At 39.6% G+C, this 11,797-nt stretch overlaps 1 protein-coding gene across 1 annotated transcript in view; it reads left to right on the top strand.

Moving 5' to 3' along the window:
* kif11 (kinesin family member 11) overlaps positions 1-11,797 on the top strand; it is a 42,054-nt gene that overhangs the window by 3,126 nt on the left and 27,131 nt on the right. Inside the window, exons 2-8 of the mRNA XM_043712495.1 lie at positions 6,256-6,351; positions 7,882-8,014; positions 8,099-8,196; positions 8,982-9,060; positions 10,242-10,427; positions 10,583-10,707; positions 11,092-11,182. Coding sequence (XP_043568430.1) covers positions 6,281-6,351; positions 7,882-8,014; positions 8,099-8,196; positions 8,982-9,060; positions 10,242-10,427; positions 10,583-10,707; positions 11,092-11,182 — 783 coding nt within the window. The 5' untranslated portion in view covers positions 6,256-6,280. The remainder of the gene's footprint in view (positions 1-6,255; positions 6,352-7,881; positions 8,015-8,098; positions 8,197-8,981; positions 9,061-10,241; positions 10,428-10,582; positions 10,708-11,091; positions 11,183-11,797) is intronic.

Raw genomic sequence — 11,797 nt, 5'->3', positions numbered from 1 at the left:
TTCCAGCAACACATTTTCAGCTCTGATCTCCAGCATCTGCAGTCCTCACTTTCTCCCCTAATTCTGTCCTAATCTTGTGTTAAAAATACACAATTTTCAGGCCAGTAAGAAATGTGGAAATGAAACCCAACATTTCCAGAAGCTTGTGATTGTAAATGTTGAACATCTGATTATAGTGTGATTACTGCTTGAATACCTATTTTTTAAGCAGACCTTTACAGAATCACCAGGTTCTCTAAAGTTCAAAAGAACTTTGCAACTAAGAAGTATCTGACTAAGTTGTTTGGTTATGCGTGTTGCAGTTAGTGTTAAAATTAAGGTATCTTGTATCTACAGTAAGATTTGGTGGATTTGTTTGCATTGTATTGTTGCAGTGAAATTGTTTAATGAGCAAAAAGAACTCCATTACAGTACAATTTGTTCATCTCACAAAGGAAGTCTCCAAAGAATCAACTAAATGCTCGGTTGAGAGGTTACCAAAAAATACACTTGAGTTTAGAGCCTTTCACAGCCACCAAATATCTCAATGTGCTTTGCAGCTAATGAACAGTAAGTATTTAAATACTGGGAGGACCGTAGTAGGCCTGAGACAGTGCTCTACTGAGGCAGAGAGATTTGTGGATATGTTGTCAATTAAGTGCGCTGTTTTATGGTTGGTTGGACAGTATCAAGCTCCTTGAGTATTGTTGAAGCTGAACTCCCCCACACAAGTGGGGAATGTTCCATCATACTCCTGACTTGACCCTTGTAGATGAAGGATAGGCTTTGGGAGTCAGGAAGTGAATTACTTGCTGCAGGACTTTGAGCCTCTGGCCTGCTCTTGAGCCACTATTTATATGGCTAGTCCAGTTCAGTTTCTGCTCAATGGTAACCCCAGGATGTTGATAGTGGGGAATTCATTGATGAAAATGCTGTTGAATATCCAGGGGCAGCAGCTAGATTGTTTCTTATTGGAGATGGTCATTGTCTGGTATTTGTGCAGCATGAATGTTACTTGCTACTTTCAACCCAACCCAAAATTTGACCATGGCCTATTTCAGTACCTGAAGAGTTGTGAATGGTGCTGAATGTTGTGCAAACATCCCCACTTCTAACCTTATGATGGTGGGAGAGTCATTAAGGCAGCTGAAGTTGGTTGGGCCGAGGGCACTGACTCAAAGAAACTTGGGTAGAAATGTCCTGGAGCTGAGATGACCGACCACCAACAACTGCCACCATCTTCCTTTTACCAGATATAACGCCAACCAGCAAAATTTTCCAACTGAGTCCCATTGACTCTAGTTTCGCGAGAGATCCATGGCGTCATAGTTGGTGAAATGTAACCTTGATGTTTTGGACTGTCACTTCCTCTCTCCTCTGGAATTCAGCTTTTCTGCTCATGTTTGCACTAACGTGTAAGGAGAGTGAGGTGCTGGAAAAGCACAGCAGGTCAGGCAGCATCCGAGGAGTAGGAGAATCAACGTTGTGGGCAAGAGCCCTTCATTGACCCCACTCTCGACTCTGATCTGAAGTTCTCACTTTCTCCTGTAATGAGATCAGGAGCTGAATGGCCCCAGTGGAACCCAACCTACTGTCAGTGAGTGGATATTTGCTGAGTCGATGACACTTGATAGCATTTGATGGCATCCTCAATCACTTTACTGATCAGCTGGACAGGATTTCTTTTTTGCTTCTTTGTGTATGGGATATATCTGGACAATGTTGTTGCGTAGATGTCAGTATTGTAGTTGTACTGGAACAACTTGGCTGGGGGGTGACACCAGTTCTGGTGCATGAGTCTTCAGTACTATTACTGTACTATTGTTTGGGCCTATAACTCTTGCAGTATCCAGTGCTTCTAACAGTTTCTTGATATTATGTAGAGCAGATTGAATTGGTCAAAACTGGTGTCAGATGCTGGGGACCTTCGAAGGATCATCCACTTGGCTCTTCTGGTTGAAGATTGTTATGAATGCTTCAGCCTTCTCTTTTGGATGTTTCTAATCTAATAATTCTTCTTTGGATGCTGCTTTTTTTAAGAAAGGCACATGTTTGTGTCACAACACTAGGAAGAGCACTTCCTGCAAATGCTCAGATGCAATGACAGTTGCCTGTATTAAAATGAAAAGTCATTATAGAAAACCCAACATAGGGTTCTGTGGTGCAGTTGCATTAGAAGCCCAACTTCCACATTTGAGGTCTAGTCTATTTGCTATTGACTTGCATCTGGAACAGACAGCAGGGAGTGTAATGTGGAAGCAAAGAGCGCTGAGAAGCTGTGGGGTGGGAGTGGGCTGAGGTTTTGGTCTGCACAATGATACAAAGCTTTAGAAAGCTTTATAGGAGATTTTGCAAGGTTTGTGAAGATTTGTAGGTCAGGTTAAGGTTTCGGGTGTAGGTTTGCTCACTGAGCTGTAGGTTTGATATCCAGACGTTTCATTACCTGACTAGGTAACATCAGTGGCGACCTCCATGTGAAGCAAAGCTGCTGTCTCCTGCTTTCTATTTGTTTGTCCTGGCTGGGGTTCCTGGGGTTTGTGGTGATGTCATTTCCTGTTCGTTTTCTGAGGGGTTGATGGTATCTAGATCTGTGTGTTTGTTTATGGCATTGTGGTTGGAGTGCCAGGCCTCTAGGAATTCTCTGGCATGTCTTTGCTTAGCCTGTCCCAGGATAGATGTGTTGTCCCAGTCGAAATGGTGGTTTTTTCACCCGTGTGTAGGGCTACAAGGGAGAGAGGGTCGTGTCTTTTTGTGGCTAGCTGGTGTTCGTGTATCCTGGTGGCTAACTTTCTTCCTGTTTGTCCTTGTTAGTGTTTGTGGCAGTCCTTGCACGGAAGTTTGTAGAGGAGATTGGTTTTGTCCATGGGTTGTACTGTGTTTTTTAAGTTTGTTAGTTTTTCTTTGAGAGTGTTGGTGGGTTTGTGTGCTACTAGGATTCCGAGGGGTCTTAGTAGTCTGGCTGTCATTTCTGAAAATTCAAAACAAAAATCCGCAGATTCCTCAAGAACAAACCACAACAAGCAGACCAAACACAGCCAGAAACCCTAAGCTAGCCACAAAAAAGACATGACCTCTCTCCCTCATAGCCCTACACACGGATGAAAAAAATCACCATTGCGACTGGGACAACACGTCTATCCTGGGACAGGCTAAGCAAAGACATGCCAGGGAATTCCTAGAGGCCTGGCACTCCAACCACAATGCCAAAAACAAACACATAGATCTAGATATTATCTATCAACCCCTCAGAAAATGCACATGAAATGACATTACCACAAACCCTAGGAACCCCATCCAGGACAAACATATGAATAGAAAGCAGGAGACAACAGCTTCGCTTCACTTGGAGATCCTTCGAAGGTCCCCAGCATCTGACACCAGTTTTGACCAATTCAATCTGCTCCACATAATATCAAGAAACTGTTAGAAGCACTGGATACTGCAAGAGTTATAGGCCCAAACAATAGTACAGCAATAGTACTGAAGACTCCTGCACCAGAACTGGTGTCACCCCCAGCCAAGATGTTACCTAGCCAGGTAATGAAACGTCTGGATATCAAACCTACAGCTCAGCGAGCAAACCTACACCCCTTTATAGGAGGTGCTGGCAGCTGCACTGGGAGAGAGTAGCAGCCAAAACCCTGAATCGTGAAGTGCATTCTCACACTGCACAAATGTTGCCTCACCAGTGGAAATATTCCAGCATTTTCTGTTCTTCCCAAGCTTTTCATCCTGTTCAGATGTGGCAGGCATTGCAGGGCTTGGAGAAATTCACAATCTTGAGATTGAATCTTCTGGAGCAAACAGTTACAGCATCTGCATGTCTGTACGGTAAATGTATGTTTTAAAATGTTTAGTCTTTTTGAAGATATTTCGCATTCTAATTATATACTATCTTTCATATTTTAAATTCCCACCAGCAAACCAAACAAAGCTGCCCGTGAACATGTCTTATTGTCCTTGCAACTTTTGACCGTGATGGCATTCAAAAACCTGTGTATATTTTCAAGCTTCTGAACTTTAGCTTTAGACTTCTGTGTTCCAGTCAGTTCAACTTTGCAATTTGCAATTATTTTGCCATTTAACTATTTGTTGTTAATGTGCTGAAAGGCTTTATAGGACAATGTCAGAACTGAAAAAATTATGACATCAAGAATAACTGAAAAGATAAGAGTTGACTCTTCTGGGGGAGAAAAAGAAAGCCGTAAGAGTTGAGCCAACAAGTAGTTTTTAAGATTAGAATCATAGAATCCCTACAGTGTGGAAACAAACCCTTCGGCACAACAAGTCTGCACTGATCCTCCAAAGAGTACCCCACCCAGACCCATTCCCTTACCCTATTACTCCGTATTTTACCTCTTGACTAATACATCTAACCTACCACAAGCCTGAACTCTACAGGCAATTTAGTATGGCTAAGAGGTGGTGACCCTCAGGTTAAACCGTCATTAGTTGCCTCTGCTCTAATAAGAGTGAGTAACCCTATGGTCTGGTAACACTACGGTGACTTGACCTTACCGAGCCAACAAAAATGTATTGCATGTGGGGATAGTCTACAGATAAAGGATATAAGTGTAAGCTAGTCACTTTCTCTCAATAGAGAATTCAGAAGAAACCTATTTGCTCAGACCCTAATTGCTTTGTGTTGCATTTATTTTTACTGTCTATTGTTTAAATCTGGTTCTTTGCCTTCTCAAGCCTTCCACCAAGGGGAATTGTGCCCAGACCCATCACCATATTAAACATTTCTGTAAATCTTCTCTTAGTCTTTTATGAGGCGATGAAACCCAGTTTCTTCAATCTATTCCTATAACCAATATGAACCATTCACGAAAATGTTTTGTGACTTCATATCCTTGCTAACTGTGGTACCTAACATTGTATATTTCAGTTGAGGCCCAAAAGATGATTTGCTTATCACCTTCTTGCACCACAACCCACATCCTAGGTGTGCATTTTAAAAATCCATTAAAATTACCCTTCTATCAATTTTATTTTCTGAATACTCCTAGCTGCTGAAAATTGTCCTCAGCAAGCTGGGGTGATCCCTAAAGCCTTTAGCTTGTTGGTCAAAGTAATGCATGGCCATTTAATCATCGTTCCCTTTGTGATCCCACTAGTGACTGGACAAAATGCAGCTTTGTTCTCATTAGTGAGTACTTGCTTGTCTCAGCGGTGACCGTGAACACCCTCCATTCACTGATTTCTTTTGTCTTTGTATTTCTGTCCCTTTGTTTGTGTTTCTTTTACCTTTCCTATAACCAATCATGGCCTGTTCCAAGATTAAGTTACAAAAGGCTAACCTATTCTTCAATTCAATTTACCACCTTTGGTTCTAATCCCTTGTCTAACATCAGGTGGTATCTCTGTCCTAAAAGTTCCTTATTGTGCCAGAGTCTGCAATCTATCAGACCAGATCTTTCCAGATTCGTAGACTCCGACAACACTGAAACAGACACTTTGGTCCAATTTTCCCAAACGAAATGAGTCCGATTTACCCGTGCTTGGCTCCACATCCTTCTAAACCTTTCTGATTCATGTACCTGTCCAAATGTCTGTTAAATGTTACAACTGTACCTGCATCTAACACCGCCTCTGACAGTTAGTTTGTTCCACATATGAACAACCCTCTCTGTGAAAATGTTGCCCCTCAGGTCCATTTTCAAATCTTTCTCATGTCAACTTCAAAACTAAAGGGCTAATTTTAAACTTCCATAGCCTAGGTAAAAGACCTTTTGCTATTCACCTTATCTACGTCCCCCATGACCTTGTAAATCTCTATAAGGTCACCCTTCAACCTCCTACATTCCAGTGAAAAAAAAGTCCCAGCCTATCAAGCCTCTCTTTGTAACTCAAATTGTCCAGTCCGGGTAACATCCTTATAAATATTTTATGTACTCTCTCCAATTTAATAATATCTTTTGAGTGGCAGAAATGGCCCCAATCTTTCCCTTAACTGACTGCAATCTAATTTTATGTATATGGCCCTCTTCTCCCCACCCCCAAACCCCCTCCCGATTTCCCCACCAGGGAAGAGTTATTTTCTGAAACCTTGCAAATCCCTTCAAAACTTCTGTAGGGAAAAACCAAAAAGAACTGTTTAGGGACTTATTCTTTTAACTCATCTGCTGTTTTGAAAAGTAATACTCTTGCTGTGTAAATTGCTTTTGTAACTCATGCATGAAGAAAACTTACCCAAGCTTGGAAACAGCACATATTTGTACTGTAGGTGAACAGAGTGAGAAATTGCTAATATCAATTTTTTCTCTCGTGCAGTTCCTCTTGTAAACCAAAACTAAAAATGTCAGTCCCAAACTCTTCGAGCAAAAAAGAAGAAAAGGGCAAGAACATACAAGTGGTTGTACGATGCAGGTAAGAGAAACAAATATCTTGTGTTACAAACTGTGTGGTGAGACCTGAGTTGCAAAGGAAAGCTTGTCAAATCCTTTTTTTTCCCAAAAAGGTTTCCTTTTTTAGATGAAGCTAATTGTATTGAAAACTCCTGAGGAAAAATATCTTGTTTTGCTACTTCAGTTACGTGGTAAAGCAAACTTGTGGCTTAGTTAGCCATCTAAACATGTGTGTCCAAGATTTGACTCTGGCTTGGCTTGTGTCGAATTGGCTTCAGTTCAGTTGAGCATCAGAGGCTACAATTGGAATTTGCACTCCTGGACTGGGAAGGATTAATATGCTTCTGTAATCTGGTGAATGTCCTGAAGAGTTATATGTATGTACATAATTGAAGAAGGACTGAAACTCTTCGATACTCAAACTGTGATTAATCTAGAATGCTCTGTGTGTGCACTCAGTGGACACTTTGACCACAACAGAAGGAACCATGCTGCATTATAAGTAGGCGTCTTTCGGATGTCTACTGATAAAATAAATTACTCTGAAAATCTAAGCCCGTGCCTTTTTGGGAGATGTGAAGAGAAATCTCTGGGGAATTGGGGGTTGGTGGGAAGTGAAGATGAGAAGCCTCATGAGTATTGTTTACGAAGCTGTGAGTGAATAGTTTCTCCCCTTTGCAATAAAACAGCAAATGTTAAGAGACAGTTCTTTATAAATTTATCTGCCCTCAAATCTGAAAACAGCAATTAGGAAACTTAAGTTCAGGTAGGATAAAGTTGCCTACAGTCTGAAGGTCAGATTTTCACAGCAGTTTGGGCACCCATGGCTCTCGAGATATCTGGTTTGAATATATCTTTTCAGTTTTGTTGGACAACTAATTTTTTTTTTTGCAATTAAATACAGGATGAAATATGCAAAATGCATCATTTCACCTGATTAATTAATATTGTTATATGTAAAGGAGTTCTGAATTTCATTCTAATTTTAATTTTCTTCTCCAATTTTGACCCATCATCTTGTGTTATCTGTTTTCTTTATTCTGGCTTGCTGATGTTCTCTGCCCGTCATGAGTCTGATCTCCTTTTAGCAAGCCTTTAGTTTCTCCAGTTAATTTCAATCATGGGAGAGGAGATGCAGGAAAATGGTATTTCAAGCCTATCTGCAAAAGAAAGATAGACTTTCCTCAGGAAACACAACCAGGCATGATTTTATATTGATTCTTGTATTGCTTAAGCTTTTAGACTACTTATGATTTGAAAATTCTCATTTGTTTTGCTCTCATTCCTCAGCTGAAGTTGGTAGTTACTACTTTGAGCTGAATAATTTAAGCAGAAATTCAGCTGGTGTCTCATTGGGTTTTACTTCAGTGTTCTCTGTTTTTTTTGCTATTTTTTGACCGAATTAGCAGTCCTCCTGTCCGAGACCTGATTTTAGGCTGTATGCCCTATGAACTGAACTTTTTTTTTAAAAGGTTTATACATTTCTTTCCTTTGAAGAAAGTTAGCCACTGTAAATATTAAAATGTTGTGCGGCATGTAATGTTTTCCACAGACCTTTCAGTTTAGCAGAGCGCAAGTCAAACTCCACCAGTGTGGTTGATTGTGACACTGTAAAGAAAGAAGTTAGTATACGTGCTTCCGGCCCAGGAGGTGAAAAGGCACCCAAAAAGTATACATTTGACATGGTAAGGACCTTGGTGTTTATCTCAAATACATAAAGCAAGAGAATATCCATGAGTGAATGCTTAATAACGTATTTTTAACTCCAGGTATTTGGGCCCTGTGCAAAGCAAATTGACGTATATAAAAGCGTGGTATACCCCATCTTGGATGAAGTAATCATGGGATACAATTGTACCATTTTTGCGTAAGTTGAATCATTTTTCAATACCAATAGAAATAATGTAATCCATCTCATTTGCTTTAGGTGTTGCCTATGGACCACATTTATTTTCCCATTAACATGTTCATTTTTAGTTGATCTCCCAAGATCTCAGACAAAATGATTTTATACAAGATTTTTATGATTTGCACCACTTCTGCACCCCCCCCCCCCAACATTGCTCAGCTATCTGTCATGTACACTCATGTTCAAAGTTTTGAACCTAGCAGTGATCTTGCTTTTTGCACATTACAGGATGTGTTCCTGAAGAATCAATGATTATGAAAGTGAGCCATAAAAATTTACTTTGTTCACTGACTAATCATCAACCAATCAAAAATGATCACAGATGACCTTCACCAATGCGAATACCAGAAAACTGACCAAGAAAATCTCCTTTTCTCTTCCAAAGCTGCTACTTGCTGAGCACCAAAAAATTCCACTGTTCATTACTTTATTTTCCTTCTGTTTTCCACTGTTGAGTGATCATTGTATATACATATGTAATACCCCAGCCCAATCCTGTCTTCACCAGTGAATCCTTGCCAACGTTTCCCTTCCTGACATTGCAGGTTGGATACACAGTATAACATGTCTACTGCTGTTCCAGCTGAGGTCAGCTAAGCTGGCTGTAAGCTAGGACCAGTCCAGACTTTGTGATCTGGAGATTAATCACTGCATGTGCTCTGAATGTTTGCTCCTGCTTTACAGTTGTGACTGTTCCTAAAATAGTTGTTAAATTGTTAAATATACTGTTAAATTTGGCTTAGGTATGGACAAACTGGTACTGGAAAAACCTTTACAATGGAAGGTGAAAGATCACAAAAGGAACAGTACACCTGGGAAGAAGTAAGTGGCAGATCCCTATAACGTTTAGTTTTGAAACTTATTTCTCCTTTTTTGAGTAGTGGGCATTTGAAATTCTGTTAATACTTTTGGTAAAGCCACTATAAATTCATTCATTATTAATGAATGTCCATGACTTTATTTTTCCCTGACTAGTCGTGATGACGATTAAGAGAACTTGTGAAGTCAGCATGGTCATTTCGAACTGGCCTCATTTGAACAGAAGATAGCCAATTTCTTAGCAAATAAATGAATTTAAATTTCAAACGTTTCCATGTAAATGCAAGAATAAATATATAAATTATTACAAGATAGAAAACTTGCCTTTCTATAGGGCCTTTCACTGCTAATGATGTAGGGAAATGGCAACCAAACTCTGAACACGCAAGGTCAAAGTTATCAAGTGCGCATGGATGGTTGGTCCCTGTGCCATGAAGTATATAGCAAAAGTGAAGGTCTTAGAATGAGTAAATTGCCTTTTGACAATGTCCTGTGCTGTATTTGTGTGCTCAACTTTTAATTTACTGGGCAAGGGGAGAGGTCTTGGGTAATGATCATTGCTTGTTTTGTTAATAGGTTTCATTAATCCTATGTTCAAAATTACTTTTGTGTGCTAATTGAATTTAAGGCATGGTGGGATGAAATTAAGGGGTCAAATTTCTGCCATTTGAAGATTTGCTGCTGGAGTTTGCCTTTAGCAGTGAAAGAAATTGTAACTTGAAAACTGGCCTTTCATGGTGAACCTGTGTGTTGTTGACATGGTCAGACTGGATGATCTATTTGGGTCTTTCTGATTTTTCATTCCAGTCTGTTGATCCGTAGGAAAACTATTTTGATAGAGATCTTGTGGATAAACTATTAAAATAAAGAGCTGTTGAATGAATGGTGCTGTTATTTGCTCTACTGGGTCACAGACCACAGCTGCCTGATTTCCTTGATCACTTTTTTATAAATAAATGAATCTGTAATTAATTGAAATAAGATTTGTTGGATTATTTTGGTGAAGGGTTTCCAACATTCTAAACAGTTTTTATACATCAGAAGTACTCCATTTGCTTTTGAGTATGTTCTGAGGTACTGAAAGGTGTTATGTAACTTTTTTAAAAAAGTATGTAAACAGTATCTTTTATTAATCCCTTTGACATTAATTGATTTTTTTTTTACAATATTTCTGCTCTCTATAGGATCCTTTGGCTGGAATTATTCCACGCACACTGCATCAGATTTTTGAGAGGCTGGCATCACAAGGTGCTGAGTTCTCTGTGAAAGTTTCTTTGTTGGAAATTTATAATGAGGAACTGTTTGACCTATTGAGCCCCATATCAGATGTTAGTGAGAGGCTGCAGATGTTTGATGATCCACGGAATAAGGTAGGGATTTTAGTAATTAAACTGTGCAATCATTGCCAAATTCGCAACAATATAATGCTTTAAGTAGATTGATCTTCTCTCCAGAATGTAGGTCTCGCTAAAATTTTTCATTTTTCTCTATCTGTGTGTGTCGCTCTCTCCTTGTGATATCTTAGAGGGGAGTTATTATTAAAGGACTTGAAGAAATTTCTGTCCATAACAAAGATGAAGTTTATCAAATTCTGGAGAGGGGAGCAGCAAAGAGAACAACTGCCGCAACTCTGATGAATGCGTACTCAAGGTATGGCTGTTTGAGTCTTGTCTGAACTTCATAGGAATAAATTTTGCACAAAGGTCTTATGCTGCTGGATGGATTTTGCAATAGAAATAACTTTGCCAATTTTCTAACATTATACAACTGGACATGTTTCAGAAATTCTATTAATTTCAAATTTTGTTGGCTTTTCCTGTGTTACTGAATTTTGAGGTTTGGGTATTTGGAAAGCATTCAGTGCCCAGGTTGAAAGCTGTACTAAGAATATCTTAATATTGCACAACAAACTGCTTGCATACTGCTACAACAGCCAAATTGAATAAGCAAAGGTCATGTATTCCAGAGAGTGCTGCTAATGCAATAAGTAGTTGCAAACTTCCTTTAACTTTCTGTTTACCAACTTTATTTCAGTCGTTCCCACTCCGTTTTTTCCATTACAATCCATATGAAGGAGACGACACTTGATGGGGAGGAACTAGTAAAGATTGGCAAGTTGAATTTGGTGAGTCTCATTTTAAGCAATTTGGCTTTAAGGCTTATGTATTTCCTATGTTGTTGGTGTTGGTGGCACAGCCTCTAACTTGAATATATAGGCTTCAAATAAACACCAATTTGTGAAATTGCTTTGCTTTGTTAAAATAAAAAGCTCATCAAGGTTTTGGTGGAGGTATTATCCCATGGCTGCCATATGGTAGGCATGTTTTTTCCCCACATATATTCCATTTGCAAAATAAGTCATCAATGATGCTGGAGACTTTGTTAAATTTTTAACATCCAGGGAGTGTTTAATTCCATTACTTCTGGATGTAGGTTTGCTCGCTGAGCTAGAAGGTGCGGTTTCAAACATTTCGTCACCATATTAGATAACGTCAGTGAGGTTCTGAACGAAACACTGGTGGTATGGCCTGCCTTTTATTTGTGTTGAGGTTTCCTTGGGTTGGTGATGTCATTTCCTGTTCTTTTTCTCAGGAGGTGGTAAGTGAGATCCAAGTCAGTGTTTGTTGATAGAGTTCCAGTTGGAATGCCATGCTTCTAGGAATTCTCGCACATGTCTGTTTGGCTTGGCCTAGGATGGATGTGTTGTCCCAGTCGAAGTAGTGTCCTTCCTCATCCGTAT

The sequence above is a fragment of the Chiloscyllium plagiosum genome, chromosome 22, assembly GCF_004010195.1.
Source record: "Chiloscyllium plagiosum isolate BGI_BamShark_2017 chromosome 22, ASM401019v2, whole genome shotgun sequence".
Classification (NCBI taxonomy): Eukaryota; Metazoa; Chordata; class Chondrichthyes; order Orectolobiformes; family Hemiscylliidae; genus Chiloscyllium; species Chiloscyllium plagiosum.
Note: the sequence above shows the minus strand (reverse complement) of the source record. Positions and strands in the feature narration are given on the sequence as shown.